The sequence below is a fragment of the Esox lucius genome, chromosome 5, assembly GCF_011004845.1.
Source record: "Esox lucius isolate fEsoLuc1 chromosome 5, fEsoLuc1.pri, whole genome shotgun sequence".
Lineage (NCBI taxonomy): Eukaryota > Metazoa > Chordata > Actinopteri > Esociformes > Esocidae > Esox > Esox lucius.
In genome coordinates, this window is record NC_047573.1 from 33,000,121 (window position 1) to 33,021,752 (window position 21,632).

At 39.7% G+C, this 21,632-nt stretch overlaps 1 protein-coding gene across 6 annotated transcripts in view; it reads right to left on the bottom strand.

Annotated features, from left to right (window-relative positions):
* LOC105024384 (sulfotransferase 1C2) overlaps positions 1 to 21,632 on the bottom strand; it is a 67,568-nt gene that overhangs the window by 19,633 nt on the left and 26,303 nt on the right. For all 6 annotated transcript variants that reach the window (XM_020046742.2, XM_010894311.4, XM_010894310.4 and 3 more), the window contains 2 exons: positions 18,889 to 18,986; positions 11,743 to 11,869 (listed from right to left, as the gene is read on the bottom strand). In XM_020046742.2, the coding sequence (XP_019902301.1) occupies positions 11,743 to 11,869; positions 18,889 to 18,986 (225 nt within the window). The remainder of the gene's footprint in view (positions 1 to 11,742; positions 11,870 to 18,888; positions 18,987 to 21,632) is intronic.

Consider the following 21,632-nt stretch of genomic DNA (forward strand, 5'->3'; position numbering starts at 1 on the left):
GTCACAGAGGTGGTCAAGAAACTCCTCGGTGGCAAGGCACCGGGGGTGGATGAGATCCGCCCTGAGTACCTCAAGTCTCTGGATGTTGTGGGGCTGTCTTGGTTGACACGCCTGTGCAACATCGCGTGGCGGTTGGGGACAGTGCCTCTGGGATGGCAGACCGGGGTGGTGGTCCCTCTTTTTAAGAAGGGGGACCGGAGGGTGTGTTCCAACTGTAGGGGGATCACACTTCTCAGCGTCCCCGGGAAAGTCTATGCTAGGGTTCTGGAGAGGTGAATACGGCCGATAGTAGAACCTCGGATTCAGGAGGAACAGTGTGGTTTTCGTCCAGGCCGTGGAACACTGGACCAGCTCTATACCCTCTACGGGGTGTTGGAGGGTTCATGGGAGTTTGCCCAACCAATCCACATGTGTTTTGTGGATTTGGAGAAGGCATTCGACTGTGTCCCTCGCGGCATCCTGTGGAGGGTGCTTCGGGAATATGGGGTCCTGGTTCCTTTGCTAAGGGCTGTCAGGTCCCTGTACAACCGAAGCAGGAGCTTGGTCCGCATTGCCGGCAGTAAGTCAGACTTGTTCCCAGTGCATGTTGGACTCCGGCAGGGCTGCCCTTTGTCACCGGTTCTGTTCGTAATTTTTATGGACAGAATTTCTAGGCGCAGCCAGGGGCCGGAGGGTGTCAGGTTTGGGGACCACACAATTTCGTCTCTGCTCTTTGCAGATGATGTTGTCGTGTTGGCCCCTTCTAACCAGGACCTTCAGCATGCACTGGGACGGTTTGCAGCCGAGTGTGAAGCGGTGGGGATGAAAATCAGTACCTCCAAATCCGAGGCCATGGTCCTCAGTCGGAAAAGGGTGGCTTGCCCACTTAAGGTTGGTGGAGAGTGCCTGCCTCAAGTGGAGGAGTTTAAGTATCTAGGGGTCTTGTTCACGAGTGAGGGAAAGATGGAACAGGAGATTGACAGACGGATCGGTGCAGCTTCTGCAGTAATGCAGTCGATGTATCTGTCTGTCGTGGTGAAGAAAGAGCTGAGTCGCAAGGCGAAGCTCTCGATTTACCAGTCAATCTACGTTCCTACTCTCACCTATGGTCATGACCGAAAGGACAAGATCCCGGATACAGGCGGCCGAAATGAGCTTTCTCCGCAGGGTGGCCGGGCGATCCCTTAGAGATAGGGTGAGAAGCTCGGTCACCCGGGAGGAGCTCAGAGTAGAGCCGCTGCTCCTCCACATCGAGAGGGGTCAGCTGAGGTGGCTTGGGCATCTGTTTCGGATGCCTCCGGAACGCCTTCCTGGGAAGGTGTTCCGGTCCCATCCCACCGGGAGGAGACCCCGGGGAAGACCAAGGACACGCTGGAGGGACTATGTCTCCCGGCTGGCCTGGGAACGCCTCGGTGTCCCCCCGGAAGAGCTAGAGGAAGTGTCTGGGGAGAGGGAAGTCTGGGCATCCCTGCTTAGACTGCTGCCACCGCGACCCGGCCCCGTATAAGCGGAAGATGATGGATGGATGGATGGATGGTTCTCACACATCCTCATACTGGTCACTGGAAGTTCAACATGGCACCTCATGGCAAAGAACTCTCTGAGGATCTGAAAAAAAGCTCTGCATAAAGATGGCTATTAGAAGATAGCCAAGACCCTGAAACTGAGCTGTAGCACGGTGTCCAAGACCATACAGCAGTTTAACAGGACAGGTTCCACTCAGAACAGGCCACAAACAGTTTGCTGAAGACGAGCAGACCAAGGACATGGATTACTGGAACAATGTCCTGTGGTCTGATGAGACCAAGATAAATGTATTTAGTTCAGATGGTGTCAAGCGTGTGTGGTGTCAACCAGGTGAGTAGTACAAAGACAAGTGTATCTTGCCTACAGTCAAGCATGGTGGTGGGAGTGCCATGGTCCGGGGCTGCATGAGTGCCACCGGCACTGGGGAGCTACAGTTCATTGAGGGAACCATGAATGCCAACATGTACTGTGACATACTAAAGCAGAGCATGATCCCCTCCCTTCGGAGACTGGGCTGCAGGGCAATAATCCAACATGATAATGACCAGAAACACCCCCAAGACGACCACTGTCTTGCTAAAGAAGCTGAGGGTAAAGGTGATGGACTGGCCAAGCATGTCTCCAGACCTAAACCTTATTGAGCACCTGTGGGGCATCCTCAAATGGAAGGTGGAGGAGCGCAAGGCCTCTTACATCCACCAGCTCTGTGATGTCGTCATGGAGCAGTGGAAGAGGACTCCAGTGGCAACCTGTGAAGCTCTGGTGAACTCCATGCTCAAGAGGGTTAAGGCAGTGCAGGAAAATAATGGTGGCCACACAAAATATTGACACTTTGGGCCCAATTTGGACATATTCACTTCGGGGTGTACTCACTTTTGTTGCCAGCGGTTTAGACATTAATGGCTGCGTGTTGTGTTATTTTGAGGGGACAGCAAATGTACACTGTTATAAAAGCTGTACACTCACTACTTTACATTGTAGCAAAGTGTCATTAATTCAGTGTTGTCACATGAAAAGTTAAAATCAAATATTTACAAAAATGTGAGGGGTGTACTCACTTTATCTATGGAGCAGCCGGAGTCCGTCTGCTCCATAGATAATAGAACAGTAGGTGGGCTTATTTCATAGAACCCCTATGAATCAGAATGGAGGAATTTGCCAGACATCTTACCTGGGACCTTTTCTAAACAATCTCAATACAAACACATGGCAGAAGCGGTGTTTCAGTTTTTATAACAGTTTTCCTAATTAATTTAATTAAAAAATAAATAGCCACTGTCATACATAGCATAATATTAACAAACAAATCTATTTGAAATAGTTTTCAATAATTTATTAATTTAAGAGACAAAATGGCTATGGTCTAATCTAGGAAGATATAGGATAGTACTTCAAATACAGTGCAAATGTAGCAAAACATGTTTCAACGCTCAATTAATTAAGCAAAAATCTACAAAGGCGAATCGTTTCATTTTCGAAAACTTAATAAGCAATACGGCGACAGATATTTATATCCATGCATTTTAATATGCATTTTCTAATTAGGAAATGTGGATGGAAATTAATTACAGGGTCAATGACGAAGATTTCGGTAAGTGGTTCCATATGCCAACCTCTATATTTAGGGATAGTTAATGTGTTCACTAAGATCGCTTATCTACTAAATTCTTTGAATCTGAGATTCGAATAGCTTGAAAACAGAAAACACGACAACTTATAGCTACGTTTAAAGATAACTAGCTACGCGAAGAGGACGACAAGGCCGCACAACCACAGGTGCTGGTCATAAAATTAGAATATCATAAAAAAGTTGATTTATTTCGGTAATTCCATTCAAAAAGTGAAACTTGTATATTATATTATTTTATTACACACAGACTGAAAAATGTCAAATGTTAAATTATTTTAATAGTGATGATTATAACTGACAACAGATGAAAATCCCAAATTCAGTATCTCAAAAAAATTTAATATTACTTAAGACCAATACAAAAAAAGGATTTTTAGAAATGTTGGCCAACTGAAAAGTATGAGCATGTACAGCACTCAATACTTAGTTGGGTCTCCTTTTGCCTGAATTACTGCAGCAATGCAGCGTGGCATGGAGTCGATCAGTCTGTGGCACTGCTCAGGTGTTATGAGAGCCTAGGTTGCTCTGATAGTGGCCTTCAGCTCTTCTGCATTGTTGGGTCTGGCGTATCGCATCTGCCTCTTCACAATATCCCATAGATTTTCTATAGGGTTAAGGTCAGGTGAGTTTGCTGGCCAATTAAGAACAGGGATACAATGGTCCTTAAACCAGGTACTGGTAGCTTTTGGCACTGTGTGCAGGTGCCAAGTCCTGTTGGAAAATGAAATCTGCATCTCCATAAAGTTGGTCAGCAGCAGGAAGCATGAAGTGCTCTCAAACTTCCTGGTAGATGGCTGCGTTGACCTTGGACCTCAGAAAACACAGTTGACCAATACCAGCAGATGACATGGCACCCCAAACCATCACTGAGTGTGGAAACTTTACACTGGACTTCAAGCAATGTAGATTCTGTGCCTCTCCTCTCTTCCTCCAGACTCTGGGACCTTGATTTCCAAAGGAAATGCAAAATTGACTTTCATCAGAAAACCTAACTCAGCAGCAGTGCAGTCCTTTTTGTCTTTAGCCCAGGCGAGACGCTTCTGACGCTGTGTCTAGTTCAAGAGTGGCTTGACACAAAGAATGCGACATCTGAAACCCATGTCTTGCATACGTCTTGTCATGTCTTGCATGCGTGGTGGTTCTTGAAGCACTGACTCCAGCTGCAGTCCACTCTTTGTGAATCTCCCCCACATTTTTCGGTTTTGTTTCACAATCCTCTCCAGGGTGCGGTTATCCCTATTGCTTGTACACTTTTTTCTACCAAATCTTTTCCTTCCCTTCACCTCTCTATTAATGTGCTTGGACACAGAGCTCTGTGAACAGCCAGCCTCTTTAGCTATGACCTTTTGTGTCTTGCCCTCCTTGTGCAAGGTGTCAGTGGTCGTCTTTTGGACAGCTGTCAAGTCAGCAGTCTTCCCCATGATTGTGTTGCCTACAGAACAAGACTGAGAGACCATTTAAAGGCCTTTGCAGGTGTTTTGGGTTAATTAGCTGATTAGAGTGTGGCACCAGGTGTCTTCAATATTGAACCTTTTCACAATATTCTAATTTTCTGAGATACTGAATTTGGGGTTTTCATTAGTTGTCAGTTATAAACATCAAAATTAAAAGAAATAAACACTTGAAATATATCAGTCTGTTTGGAATGAATGTATACATTATACAAGTTTAACTTTTTGAATGGAATTACTGAAATAAATAAACTTTTTGATGATATTCTAATTTTATGACCAACACCTGTATAAATGCTGGCCAAATCTGCGTACTGGTGCACAAGACATTAACAACACAGACACGCAGAAGTATAAATCAGGCGTTAGCCAGCTCTAGTCAATTAGGGTACGTTATAACTAACTAAAGATGCATGATGCACCTGTCACTATATGCAAGCACACAAGATCCATTTATTTTTTAGCTTCATATGTTGTCATTATTTAGAAATGTAAACAAAATAATAATTTGCCATGGCCATCTTCTCTGCAGTGGTGTAAAAAGTAGATGTATTTGGCTGTGTTCATCAGTTTTGGGAAGTTGCTAAGGATGAGCTCAATTACCTAAACAGAGTTCACAACTAACCAATGACCTTAATTGATCATTTACACTCTTCCTTTTTATTTTATTGATCACTGGCTAGTTTTGAACTCCCTTTACCTGGTTACTTAGATCTTAATTAGATATTTCCCTTACAGTGGTGAACATAACCGAACCCAGTTAAGTACCTTTACTTTGTACTTTGTACTTTGTACACCTCTACTTCTATGTGATTGTTGTGATCTTTCATGTCAGTTGCCAATATGCGTTGTTGACCTGGGGGATGCTGTTGCCTGGGTAAATGCCAACACAGGCCTCTTTTGAGACCGGGTACAAGTCCTCACCCCTGAGTGATGAGGAAATACAGGGTGCTGTGCAGATGCTCAGGGAGGACTCAACTCTAGAGGAAGAACAAGAAGCTCTCTCTTCATTCATGTTTTTGTTTAATAATTTGAGACACTGAAACATTCATGGATAAAAGAGACTTTAGTTATAATTAGTTATAATTTTGAGCTTCTCTGTTAATTCTTTTTGTTGATGGGGATACCAATTATCTGTCTTTAAATCATCAGCTAATGCTGGTTTCCACACAACAAAAATTACAAGATCCAGAAAACACAATATAGTTTGACGAGAGAAGAAACATCAGGTGTTTAGCAAGAGAAAACTGGACAGTGTTTTGGAAGTGTTCACCTGGCCATACAACATGATAGGATGAAACCAAAGCCTACAGAATCTGGGCAAAGCTGAAATGATATTGTTCCAGGCACCACCGGAAAAATGTTGTACAAATTTTGTAAACAGATGTTGACCTGACCTCTACTTAATGCAAATTGAAACGTGCCACTTTTCTGCACCAGGCTATAGAAAATGCAATACTTCCAGTTACCAATTTTAACTTTATAGAACATTGCTGTTAAACTGAACAGTGCAAGTCAAAGGAAGGAGGAACCCTTACAATGATTTTAATGAAAACTGGTCAGATCTACACAGCAGAACCCACAGGTCGCACAATGTAACTTACACAGCATGTTCACAGTTGAGTAATATGTTGAATTGATGGAAATGCATAAATTGTAATTGTGAAGTCCGTGTACGTTATTCGCTGGCACTACCCGAGCTGGCTATGTACTCCGTTAAGAGAGTCGCTGCAACCTTCGGTTTTAATTCAACAGATTTATTGACCTCCAATTCCAGCAGGTGAATACCGTGCTTGTTGCTTGCAATAGTATGTGTTTGTGTGTGGGTGAGGTTTTCTGTAAATAAGAAAATATAGAATATGTAAAAATAACCTGTACATAATTAATGCACATACACTCACCTAAAGGATTATTAGGAACACCATACTAATACTGTGTTTGACCCCCTTTCGCCTTCAGAACTGCCTTAATTCTACGTGGCATTGATTCAACAAGGTGCTGAAAGCATTCTTTAGAAATGTTGGCCCATATTGATAGGATAGCATCTTGCAGTTGATGGAGATTTGTGGGATGCACATCCAGGGCACGAAGCTCCCGTTCCACCACATCCTAAAGATGCTCTATTGGTTTGAGATCTGGTGACTGTGGGGGCCATTTCAGTACAGTGAACTCATTATCATGTTCAAGAAACCAATTTGAAATGATTCGAGCTTTGTGACATGGTGCATTATCTTGCTGGAAGTAGCTATCAGAGGATAGGTACATAGTGGTCATAAAGGGATGGACATGGTCAGAAACAATGCTCAGGTAGGCCGTGGCATTTAAACAATGCCCAATTGCCACTAAGGGGCCTAAAGTGTGCCAAGAAAACATTCCCCACATCATTACACCACCACCACCAGCCTGCACAGTGGATCCATATTCTCATTCTGTTTACGCCAAATTCTGACCCTACCATCTGAATGTCTCAACAGAAATTAAGACTCATCCGGCCAGGCAACATTCTTCCAGTTTTCAACTGTCCAATTTTGGTGAGCTTGTGCAAATTGTAGCCTCTTTTTCCTATTTGTAGTGGAGATGAGTGGTACCCGGTGGGGCCTTCTGCTGTTGTAGCCCATCTGCCTCAAGGTTGTGCGTGTTGTGGCTTCACAAATGCTTTGCGGCATACCTCGGTTGAACAAGTGATTATTTCAGTCAAAGTTGCTCCTCTATAAGCTTGAACCAATCGGCCCATTCTCCTCTGACCTCTAGCATCAACAAGGCATTTTCGCCCACAGGACTGCCGCATACTGGATGTTTTTCCCTTTTCACACCATTCTTTGTAAACCCTAGAAATGGTTGTGTGTGAAACTGAGCAGATTGTGAAATACTCAGACCGGCCCGTCTGGCACCAACAACCATGCCACGTTCAAAGTGGCTTAAATCACCTTTCTTTCCCATTCTGACATTCAGTTTGGAGTTCAGGAGATTGTCTTGACCAGGACCAAACCCCTAAATGCATTGAAGCAACTGCCATGTGATTGGTTGATTAGATAATTGCATTAATGAGAAATTGAACAGGTGTTCCTAATAATCCTTCAGGTGAGTGTATATATAGATTAAAGAGAAATAAGAAACAATCACTCTGCAGTATATGTACTTATAGACAATATACATAATTACTATGCAAGCAACCAAACAATACTGGATAGTAATGGAAATTAACACAATCCAATGTGGTAGAGAATACAGGTTATTGTGCAGTTACCTCTATTGGCCACTAATGACCACAAATTAACATAACAGTAACATACAGGTACAACAGTCACGTGATAGACCAGTGGCGCGAATGGCACGATGAAATGCGCTTCAACAATTAATCCAACAACACCATCGCGAATGCAACAGCTGAATTGTAGTTAACGAATATACAACACTGTACAAACATGCATCCATGAAAAGAAGTATTAACTATTGTTTCTGAATGATATCATTTGCAGTAAGTTCCTAGCATCACAGTAGACATATGCGTGCTATCCAGAACTATAAGAAAGAGAAATACTATGATGTTAACTACACAAACGAAGATACATGCAACGCCAGCATGGACATAAAATTGTGCATTTACGTTCTCAATAACGCACACGGCAACACAACAGAAATTGTATATAGGTAACGTGCAACTTTAGGAGCAGCTGTACTCATGTCTGCAGCGAACTACAAAGAAACTGGCGAAGTTGCGCGTGTGCGCAAATGTGCGAGTCCAAGGAATGACGTAGGCTCATCAGTCCAGCAGGGAGTTTTCCACAGTAATCCACAGGAGGCCTGTTTCACTTTGTAACATGTAGAGCTCAGATCAACTATATTGTAACTGCAATAAGCAGCATTCTCAACCATCAACCTCCTAATGATGGCCATCTACTGTTTCACATATACAGTGAGGGAAATAATTATTTGATCCCCTGCTGATTTTGTATGTTTGCCCACTGACCACGAAATTATCAGTCTATAATTTTAATGTTAGGTTTTTTTGCGAAGTGAGAGACAGAATAACAACAAAACAATCTAGAAAAACGCATGTCAAAAATGTTATAAATTGATTAACATTTTAATGCATGAAATAAGTATTTGATCCCCTCTCAATCAGAAAGATTTCTGGCTCCCAGGTGTCTTTTATACAGGTAACGAGCTGAGATTAGGAGCACACTCTTAAAGGAAGTGCTCCTAATCTCAGTTTGTTACCTGTATAAAAGACACCTGTCCACAGAATCAATCAATCAATCAGATTCCAAACTCTCCACCATGGCCAAGACCAAAGAGCTGGCCAAGGATGTCAGGGACAAGATTGTACACAAGACCTACACAAGACTGGAATGGGCTACAAGACCATCCCCAAGCAGCTTGGTGAGAAGGTGACAACAGTTGGTGCGATTATTCGCAAATGGAAGAAACACAAAAGAACTGTTAATCTCCCTCAGTCTGGGGCTCCATGCAAGATCTCACCTCGTGGAGTTGCAATGATCATGAGAACGGTGAGGAATCAACCCAGAATACACAGGAGGATCTTGTCAATGATCTCAAGGCAGCTGGGACCATAGTCACCAAGAAAACAATTGGTAACACACTACACCATGAAGGACTGAAATCCTGCAGTGCCTGCAAGGTCACTCTGCTCAAGAAAGCACATGTACAGGCTCGTCTGAAGTTTACTAATGAACATCTGAATGATCCAGAGGAGAACTGGGTGAAAGTGTTGTGGTCAGATGAGACCAAAGTCGAGCTCTTTGGCATCAACTCAACTCACCGTGTTTGGAGGAGGAGGAATGCTGCCTATGACCCCAAGAGCACCATCCCCACCATCAAACATGGAGGTGGATACATTACACTTTGGGGGTGTTTTTCTGCTAAGGGGACAGGACAACTTCAACGCATCAAAGGGACGATGGACAGGGCCATGTACCATCATATTTTGTGTGAGAACCTCCTTCCCTCAGCCAGGGCATTGAAAATGGGTCGTGGATGGGTATTCCAGCTTGACAATGACCCAAAACACACAGCCAACGCAACAAAGGAGTGGCTCAAGAAGAAGCACATTAAGGCCGAGGTGTGGCCTAGCCAGTCTCCAGACCTTAATCCCATAGAAAATCTGTGGAGGGAGTTTAAGGTTTGAGTTGCCAAACGTCAGCCTTGAAACCTTAATGACTTGGAGAAGATCTGCAAAGATGAGTGGGCCAAATCTCTCCTGAGATGTATGCAAACCTGGTGGCCAACTACAAGAAACATCTGACCTCTGATTGCCAACAAGGGTTTTGCCACCAAGTACAAAGTCATGTTTTGCAGAGGGATCGAATACTTATTTCACTCATTAAAATGCAAATTAATTGAAAAAGAATTTGACGTGTTTTTCTGGATTTCTTTGTTGTTGTTATTCTGTCTCTCACTGTTCAAATAAGCCTACCATTAAAATTATAGACTGATCATTTATTTATCAGTGGGCAAACATACAAAATCAGCAGGGGATCAAAAACGTAACCAAGCAATGGCTACTCAAAGAAAAACTGACCATGGCAGGCATAATGAGTATAAATGTGCGTGCATGTATGCAGGTGTCTGTATTATAACTGCACTCAGCAGCTTTCTAAACCACCAGTGTCTCAAATTAATATATTTCAGTTGTGAATGTTATCAAAATATTTTAATCCTGAAACAAAATACAATTATTTTGTAATTTACATTATTGGTACAAGCATAATCAGATTAGAGCACTTTTTCAACATGTAGTCAAAGCAAATACACTTTTGTTTTCTATATCAATGCTTGAACCTAGATTCATATCTTGACAAAAGATATTGAATGAAATCACATGGACTCTGAGATAAAGTTGTAATGTTTGTTAACTCTTCTTCCTCCATTAGCACATTCATTGTAATGACATCATACCCATACGTAACACCTAGCGTCGAACTGTTTGTCAAACCAGGATGACCCCAAACTGACAAAATGGCGAACATCAGTAGGTGTAACTTCATATTCAGGAACCCCTATTTAAACGGACCAATGGCGAACATCAGTGGGTGTAACTTAATATTCAGTGGGCGTAACTTAATATTCAGGAACCCCCATATTAAGTAACGCCCCTTAATATGATATACCTTATTGATCAGAGTTGATGCAACAAATCTATTGTAATTGAAATTACATGACTGTGCATAGTTGCAAAACAATTCTCAACAAGGTTTTAACCTACTGAAATTAAGAAGCAAATAAGTTTAATTAAATGATCTGCGTCTATAACTTCCCAGAGAGCTGTCAAACGCTCTATGGCACCCATGCAATGCCAAATCGACATAATCCCTGCATGGTATTTGTTGGGGGGAAAAATACCTTATTCAGATTAGAAACATGATTTTGAAGTCAAAATATTGTCAAAAGATAATTGTCATAAAAAGAATCCCGTTCTGGCTCAAGTAATTGCGATCAGGAAATTATGTAATAATTGCGATAGCCCTAATACCACCCTTGAATATCAACTTGCCACCTTTCTGCCACCCCATGTAACATTTTCTAGAAATGCCACTGATTTACACAACAGTTTTTTCCCCATCATCTTTGCACAATTGCTCTAGCTCCATCGATTCGGGTGGAGACCTTTAGTGAGTAGCAAAAGTCTCCTCACCAAACAAGGCCTCAAATCTCAGTTCCGTTCACAACAGACCACAGCCTTTTACATGTATTCTGGCAAACTCTAAACGAGATTTGATAAAAAAAAAAAGATAATTTTCCCCACGTGAATACATGTGCAATCAATTATTTTCTTTTTATATTTATAATTATTTTAGGACAGTTTGTAGATTTTATTTATGACTTATTTTGTGTTGATCCGTGGCAAAAACTGAATAAATCCATTTTGATTTCATGATGTTTCAGAATAGCCAAACAGGGTTCAATTTTTTTAGAGCCACTGTACAAGGATGTGTCCTTTATGAGTGTAAATCAATGAACCCCAAAACAAATTCTGGTAGGCCTTTTAGCATTTTTTACAAAATTGTGATGTATTCTCCAGAAATTGTGAAGTAAACCATTTCTATTAAGTTTTCCATTATACCATCTATGAACATACAAACAACACCATTGAAGCAATCAGCATTTTCAGAAAATAATATTTAAATGACTTACATTCCCCATTCATGAACTTGTGGAGGTAACCGTCCCACGGACCGGGCTCAGGCTGAGTTTGATTCATTTGGTCAAAATGGAAGTAGCTGACTACGCTGTCTTTAGCATTCCTTGCTACATAGATAACCTGGAGGAAACAAGGCATTGAGAAGGTGAACCATTTTCTTTATTGTATTCAGTTACTGTAATTTACAGTATTTACTTCTCAAATGTTACCCCTTTTTCAACCAATTTCACCTGGTCTAATCCGTAATCAACCTTGTATTATCACAACAACTCCCAACATGCATATTGTTTACAATCATTCATTGTTAATTGTTTAAACAACCTTTTCTAACTCCCAATATTGGGATGTCCAATTTGCATTGCCTGATCTTAACAAATCCATAGGAAGTAGTCGGAGATTGAAACGTTTCAACTAAAGCACATTTTGCCAAGCCATTCAGAGTTTTTTCACACTGCTCCACCATTGACTCTTCAGTGCGTTAGACCACTATGCTACTTGCGGGACCCATAGCATTTGTAAATGTATTTGGATATTCTGTTTAATTGCATTTTTCACTATATTTCCGTTATCATTCATTTCTACACATTACCATTTAAGCTAAACTGCTATTCGTATTTTAGTTTCAACTTCTGGCATGTACAGTGGGGAGAACAAGTATTTGATACACTGCAGATTTTGCAGGTTTTCCTACTTACAAAGCATCCCCCTGCTTAAGCCAGCGCATGTCCAGGCCCATCTGAAGTTTGCCAATGACCATCTGGATGATCCAGAGGAGGAATGGGAGAAGGTCATGTGGTCTGATGAGACAATAATAGAGCTTTTTGGTCTAAACTTCACTCGCAGTGTTTGGAGGGAGAAGAAGGATGAGTACAACCCCAAGAACACCATCCAAACCGTGAAGCATGGAGGTGGAAACATCATTCTTTGGGGATGCTTTTCTGCAAAGGCGACAGGACGACTGCACCGTATTGAGGGGAGGATGGATGGGGCCAACAACCTCCATCCCTCAGTAAGAGCATTGAAGATGGGTCGTGGCTGGGTGTTCTAGCATGACAACACCTGAAACACACAGCCAAGGCAACTAAGGAGTGTCTTCATAAGAAGCATCTCAAGGTCCTGGAGTGGCCTAGCCAGTCTCCAGACCTGAACCCAATAGAAAATCTTTGGAGGGAGCTGAAAGTCCGTATTGCCCAGTGACAACCTGAAGGATCTGGAGAAGGTCTGTATGGAGGAGTGGGCCAAAATCCCTGCTGCAGTGTGTGCAAACCTGGTCAAGAACTACAGGAAATGTATGATCTCTGTAATTGCAAACAAAGGTTTCTGTACCAAATATTAAGTTCTGCTTTTCTGATGTATCAAATACTTATGTCATGCAATAAAATGCTAATGAATTACTTAAAAATCCTACAATGTGATTTTCTAGATTTTTGTTTTAGATTCCGTGACTCACAGTTGAAGAGTACCTATGATAAAAATTACAGACTTCTACATGCTTTGTAAGTGGGAAAACCTGAAAAATCGGCAGCATATCAAATACTTGTTCTCCCCACTGTTTATAGAGATAGAATTGTTTCTAAATTATTACAATGTGTAAACAGAAAATACAATTTACAAATTAGTGTAATATCCACAACCAATGTCTCATGATCTGCAAATACAAAATACCATCCACAAATATATTTCACTACCCATAAATAAACTCCTTTCTACTTGTACCTCAAAGCAAGGATTTGATATGAAAAATTATTTACGATTATCCCTCACACCTTTGAAGTAAATTCACTATTTGCGGATCACATTATATTTGTGCATTGGTTCCTATCTGTAAAATCTTGACTCAAGTTTTGATGTTTTATACTAAATAAAGATCTATAATAGCACAGATTCTACAAACAAATACATGATCTGTAAAGCAAACACAAATGTAATTCAGAATTTTCAAACAAACACATTTAAAATTCACAAATATTTCACGATCTGTAAATATGAAACAATCTGCAATCAGAATTCACAATATGCAAACTATTTTCATCAGGTGAAGAGGTACTTGTGAGTGACATTTGGGTTTGTGGAACATATTGTATTTTTGGATAGCAAACTGTGTTTGTGGATTAGTTCCGGTTTGTTTACAGAATTTAGACGCAAACATTCCGCATTAGATATGCAAAAATAATTTGTACTTGCAATCCAGTGAGGCTAATAGGGTTAATCTCTTAGCTAGCTTTTTTTTACACCATCTTGGCCTGTGCTCCAGCCAATCAGGCCCTTGTCTTTAGTCATGTCTTTGAGAGTTACAAAGTGTGAACTTTCCTGAAGTCCTGGTGAAAACAGCAACTATGCAGAAAACTGGTAAGCTGTTTATAAAAAACATTATTGTAAGAAATGGCCTGATATCTACTGTAAACCGCTAGCTATTTGTAAGTTTGAATCAGATAATTGTTAGTTTTGTGTCTGACTAAAGTCTAGCATTGTTTCGCTACGCTAGTAGGCTGGACAGATTAAACATTTAACAACGCTTTTTGTGGATGAAACTTGTATTGTTGTGTTTGTCATTGAGGCCAGTTTCATAATATTACCTTATATTCAAGCTGCTTGCTGTAGTTTAAAAGAGATTGCCAGAAAACAGGTCTAATTTTGGGGCTTTTTTCACCCTGGCTCGATCTTCCTATAATTTCTATTGAGCGCTATGGCACCGACTCTACTTCAGAACCTGTTCCAAACATTCTAATTCTTGCCAATTGTACCAGCACCCGCCAGCAGACAGATAAAGTGAAGGTAAAAGAAGGTAAAACAGCAACATACGTTTTTTGCAGGACCACGTAAGCGGAGACGACTAAGAAGAGCGAATGTCTCCGAGTGCCTGACTGACTGACTGACTACCACTTGTTAAATAGCGTAGTGGTTAGAGAAGCAGACCAAGTTCCTATCTTCTCGCAGGCGAAGCGAAGTACGCATTATGAATTATTCCACATAGACGAAAACTTCGCTAGCTAAAATCTTAAGTGATTACATTTTAGTAAGCCTGAAATGAAACAATTCACGGTTACAGTGCGACTGTTTCTTGTGGATTTTTGAAGTAAGCATTCGTGCATGCGTTTTGGGTCAGGATAGACAAACACATTTGCTGGCTACAACAAAGGCTACAGTAGTTATGTTACAGTGAGCCTTAACTAAAACTGTATAAGGTTATATTGCAACTGTTTCTGGCATTGAAAAGTTCATCTTCAGTCTCACTAGCAATTGCTCAATTCTTATGATTATTCCTAAGATGTTAGTAGATACCAGTAAGGCTATTACTGGCTAATAAGCTGTTAAAATGGCCAGTGGCAAAAGCTAACAGTTCATAGACGCTATTTGTGGTGGAGGTAAACTTAATAGGAAACGTTAGTCAGTTTAACACAATGCGTGTCTAGCAACTGGTGAAATGCTTAATGCTGTGGCGTTATGGTTAAAGACAGTGCCTCTCATGTGGAAGGCTCAAGTTCGAATCTATTGTGACAACAATGTAAAATACTGAGGCTCTGAGTTTTGTCACAAAAATTTTGCTAGAACTGTGATTCTAGACATTTTTTGTAAATCAGAAGTATGTTTCACAGGGTTTGCAAGCGGAGGTACCCATGAGGACTCCGATTGGCACAGCATAGCTTTTCTGACCAATTAAATGAGGCTGTCACGCTTTCACCTTTTAATTCTGGAACACCAGTGTTTAAAGTTGGTAATGATGCATTGCAGAGGAGGAATAACAGGTCTCACCATGGTCGGCTTCTCCTTCCCGCTCGTACCTCAGTTCGTTCAATGTGAAAATGCATTTAAAGTACGAAAAACTGTTTTGAATGAAAACAATATAAACGCTATAGGAATAAAAACGGGCTAAATTACTACAACGGAAACATTTTAATTAGCTAGGAATTGACGTTGGCAAGTTACCTACTGAAACTACCATGTTCTCTGGAGCAGAAATTCCTATAAAGTATAAAAGAGGGATCAAATGAAGTCTTTACCTTTTGCCAAACTGTGGTGACAAATTAAACAAATGCAAATTAAACAAATGTGTTGAACAAATGCAAACACATTAAATGATAAACAAAAATACATGTTATTATGTGAACCATATTAAATTGAATGTATACACCCAAACTAGTGTAATACAAAATATTCATCATGTTAAGTTCATTTCTATTATACATCTCCATTTAAAGGCAAGACGGTAGTAGCCATGTAAGTTCCTTGCTAGTTGTTAGATTTACATTTGAGTAATTAAACTATTAGACTCCAGTCTAACATTGTGCATTGGTAGACCTAGGCTACGAGAAGCCGACTGTGCTTAGCCCTGTTTGTTTTTGTTAGAAGGTGAAAACTTGTTGCGTTCATGATGCATTCAGTTTATTGGTCAGAAAAAGCTATGGCCTGCCAATCAGAGTCCTCATAGGTATCTACGTTTGCAAATGCTGTGAAACGTACTACCGCATACTGTGATTTACAAATACAAATATTTTTTGTTCTAGCAAAGATTTTTGTGATAAAAATCTGAGCGTCTGTATTTTACATTGGCAAATGTTATTAATGAGTTGCATGATTCCAAATATAAAGTCAGTTACAATGATGTGCATTTTTATACAAATACAAAAGTAATGATAAGTCTGCAAAACGTTTTTACCAGTGGCATTGTTAGGCCTGGGTGTCCTTGGTTATAGCCCTGGATCTCAAATTGACCCAAAAAAAGTATTATTAAAAAATATCCCTTGATCTATTTATCTATAAGTCCAATTACGTATTATGACAGTGTAGATTGTACGCATCTAAATTTTCAGCGTGTACATTCAAAACCCTGTACTTTCTGTCCCGGGGAATATTTGAGGGTGGCTGTTATGTGGAAGTGAGTGAAAATGTTACGCAGCATTTTCCTTGGTATGCTTCCTTTTTTTGCGACTACCCAGCCTCACAAGGTTCTCTATTTGTAATACACCAAGGTTTAGGCACCTGCAAGTTCATTCAAGGTGAATTCACAGGTGATGAATATATTTTGTCCATTAAAATAACATCAAATGGATCAGAAATACAGTATAAACATTGTTTATGTTGTAAATGACTATTGTAGCTGGAAACATTTTATTTTCATGGAATATGTAAATAGGCATACAAAGGCCCATTATCAGCAACAATCAGACCTGTGTTCCAATAGCACATTGATTGCTAATCCAAGTTTATCATTTTAAATGGCTAACTGATCATTAGAAAACCCTTTTGCCATTTGTTGTTCTGAGAAATTATTGCTATTCCATGCAAGTAATTGCCAAGAAACTGAAGATCTCGTACAACGCTGTGTACTACTCCTTTCACAGAACAGTGCAAAATATCTCTAATCAGAATAGATTAGGCCCCAGTGCACAACTGAGCATGAGGACAAATATATTAGCGTCTAGTTCAGGAACATGTCATCAACTGGCATTTTCATTAAATAGTTCCTGCAAAACACCAGTCTCAATGTCAACAGTGAAGAGGCAACTCTGGAATGCTGGCCTTCTAGGCAGAGTTGCAAGGAAAAAGACATATCTCAGACTGGCCAATAAAAAGAAAAGATTAAAATGAACACAGACACTGGACAAAAGAAGACTGGAAAAAAGTGTTGTGGACAGACCAATCTAAGTTTGAGGTGTTCGGATCAATAAAAATATTTGTGAGACGCAGACAGAATAAAAAGATGCTTGAGGAGTGCATGATATCTGTCAAGCATGGTGGACACAATGTGAAGGTCTGGGGGTGCTTTCATGGTAGTCTTATAAGAGATTTGTAGGAGGAAGGTTATCACTCCATTTTCACTCCATGGAGCCAATTTCCTCCTACAACAGGACAATGACCCAAAGCTCAGCTCCAAACTATTTAGGGAAGAAGCAGTCAGCTGGTATACTGTCTATAATGGAGTGACCAGCACACTCCCCGGATCTCAACCTTATTGAGCTGTTGTGGGAACAGCTTGTCCGTATGATATGGAAGTGCCCATCAAGTCATTCCAACTTCAGGAAGCATGAATGTCACAAGAAAATATATTCAAGCTTTAAAGCAGGTACAATGGTCCGGATTAACTTAGATCTATATGTTTTTTAATATATTTACATTTTATTACATTTTTTAAACTTCATTTACTTTATTGGGACTTCTTTGAGGCTATTCCAACTATACATTTTTCCATAAAAAAAACAATGTATTATTATTAAAATCAATTAGCTTTGATTAAACCTGAAACAGTATCTCTTGGACTGTTCAAACTACATAAACCAGAATAACTTTGTTTCACAGGTTAAAGCTATGCCAACCTAGATTTATTGTAAGTATAGTGATTATGACAGTATAAATGTGCATACATTTGAATAATTGGTGTTAAGTAACTCTAAAACAGTATATCTTGAGCCGTTAAAGTTGGAGAGTACAACACCATTTTTTGATTAACATGTTAAGACTGTCCCAACTTAAATTGGTTAATTGTGTATTGACTATTGGGAGTGAACTCTGTGGATGTACTTGGCCCTCTCTGAAAGTGGTAGCGGTTAGATGGTGTCATTGCTAATGTGAGTAAAATAACATTGCCTTCATGTCATTCCAATTATTAGAAAGATGGCAGTGTTCCTTAAATTAGTTTGAAACATCAGTTTGCCAAAATTTGGTGGACAACCTGGAAAATCCTTTTTCTTTCTTGGTCGTCATTGGGAAAGTGTTTGAGAGTACCGGTTCTGCTTCAAATACTGTTATTTGCTAAAATTCATAACAAAAACATTAGTGAAGTCCCACCCACAAGGCCATCTTTGAATGGAAGTTGTTCCATGCTCATTTGCACTGTGTACAATAATCTGGGAACAAGGTTACAATACTGCTGACCATTTAACTTTTTTAATAATTTAGAACAACTTCAAATATTTGTTGCCTAGACATGTTTTAATAATATTATTTTGTTCTCTATATTGATTAATAATACAGACATTTTCTAAATATCAGAAAAAGAAAATTCTAAGAATGCTAACGTAAATCCCAAAAATATACAGTGGGTTTGATTCCAATGGAGGTTCAGTGGGGAAAACCTGCATTCACTAGTGTAGGTCATTTTGGATAAAAGCGTCTTTTAAGTTATATAAAATGCATTTTACCTTGCATTTATTTTCCCAGAACCCTTCAGGCACCAACTGGAAAGGAAGATGGGTCTTAATGACCCTTGGGGGGTCCATTTTTTCAATAAAACTCAAACCTAGAAGACACAATAGAATAAAACAAGGATAAGAGGGAGCACTTAACTGCATTCACTGCAGCTGTAATACTGCAACCATGTTTCATACTTTGGACATGGCATCCCAACCACCCTGCGTTCATAGACAACTGAGAAGGTGATAATTGGTTGATGCATACAGAATGATAGAGGCCTCTAGTGGCAAAAATTATGAAAATTATAATTATTATTACTATTATATATGTTTTATAATAAGTCAGTTTTAGAATGCTCCGGCACAGTTGCCTATGAAGAAAGTTTGCCGATTTTAACGGGATGTTGTAATTTTATTTTTCTCTTGAGAAATGCATAAGGATGTATTCTCTATCTATATTTGTGAGTCGTTGCAGCATGTTGGCTTTTAGCCATTCCGTGTTTCAATAAGTTCAAAGCAAATGGAAGCATCCAACTAATATGTATTTCCCACCTCTTACTTGGTTTTGAATAAGGTGCCAAATTGGGAGATTGGATGTTGTATCTACAATATCTGTAAAAATGTTGGTAACCACACATTTTACTTTGGTTTATTTTGTTCACCTAACACGTACACAGAGGGATTTTTTTTTTTATATCCCCTGCTGATTTTGTAGGTTTGCCCAACGACAAAGAAATGATCAGTCTATCATTTTAATGGTAGGTTTATTTGAACAGTGAGAGACAAAATAACAAAAAAATCCAGAAAAACACATGTCTAAAATGTTATGTTATTGATTTGCATTTTAATGAGTGAAATAAGTATTTGACCCCTCTGCCAAACATGACTTTGTACTTGATGGCAAAACCATTGTTGGCAATCACAGAGGTCAGACGTTTCTTGTAGTTGGCCACCAGGTCAGGAGAGATTTTGTCCCACTCCTCTTTGCAGATCTTTTTCAAGTCATTAAGGTTTCGAGGCTGACGTTTGGCAACTCAAACCTTCAGCTCCCTCCACAGATTTTCTATGGGATTAAGGTCTGGAGGCTGGCTAGGCCACTCCAGGACCTTAATGTTCTTCTTCTTGATCCACTCCTTTGTTGCCTTGGCCGTGTGTTTTGGGTCATTGTCAAGCTGGAAAACCCATCCACGACTAATTTTCAATGGTCGTGGCATTCCTCCTCCTCCAAACCTGGCGAATTGAGTTGATGCCAAAGAGCTCGATTTTGGTCTCATCTGACCGCAACACTTTCACCCAGTTCTCCTCTGAATCATTCAGATGTTCATTGGCAAACTTCAGAAGGGCCTGTACATGGGCTTTCTTGAGCAGGGGGACCTTTTTGTTGTTATTCTGTCTTTGACTGTTCAAATAAACCTACCATTAAAAGTATAGACTGATCATTTCTTTGTCAGTGGGCAAATAAACAAAATCAGCAGGGGATAAAAAAACGTTTCCCTCACTGTAGAAATGTTTGTTCACCTTGCATAACATTTTTGGTGTACAAGTAAAGGGGCCATACTAAATTGCTACATTACAGCATTCAGTAAACTGAAACCTTAGCTCTTTGATTATCTGTTAACAAATTTCTCCAGTTTGGAGGGTTTTATGTTAAAAGCAAGTAAGATTTCAATTGGACCTTGTCTGCAACTGATTAAAATACTAAAATGCTTTAATGTAATCATTAGCCTATAAAGGATCAAAACCTTTCCTTTCTAATATACACTAGACCTTTGCTTATATATTCTTCTTAACTCTTATTACATAGTTGTCGGGTGCCATGTCACAATCATTTAATTGTGAGGATGACGCTGTGTTGTTCAGTGCATTTGATAAATAAACCTTGAAACTTGAAATGTATCTTTCAAAAGTTTGGGGTCACATAGAAATGTCCTTGTTTGTAAAGGAAAGGCAAATTTTTTTACCCATTGAAATAACATCAAATTGATCAAAAATAAAGTGTAGACACTTTTAATGTTGGTAATTACTATTGTAGCTGGAAATTATTTTTAATGGAGGATCTACATATGCGTACAGAGGCCCATTATCAGCAACCATTAATCCTGTGTTACGATGGCACGTTGTGTTTGCTAATCCAAGTTTATCATTTTAAAAGGCTATATGATCATTAGGAAACACGTTTGCAATTAGGTTAGCACATCTGAAAACGGTTGTGCGATTAAAGAAGCAATAAAACTGTCCTTTACACTTGTTGAGTATAAAGAGTATCAGCAATTATGTGTTCGATTACAGGCTCAATAACATCTTTCAAAAACAAGGACATTTCCAAGTGACCCCAAACTTTTTCACATTAGTGTATTGTTATTGTAAGAAATGTCATGTCTATACTGTCTTTGTTGTTTGAATCTTTTATTTAATCCCAGAATGCATTCCCCACAGGAGGCCTTTTTTGCTTCCTGCCAGGCCGTAACTGTTACTAAGAATTTTGGTAACTAGTTATTTGGATAGTAATTATGTAGATTCTTTACATGCTATCTACAGGCTATCAATAACATTTTAATTCTGTCTAACACTGACCTTAACCTTAAATCTCATCATATCCCTCACCTTAACCCTTTGCCTAACTCTTCCAATAAAATGTATTATAAACCTAAGTTTAGATAGTTTGGAATATCCAAATGAAGTGTAACCAGATGTTGTTATGAATTAAATTGTCTGATAATATAAAGTTTAAATAAATACAAATAAAGGCATTA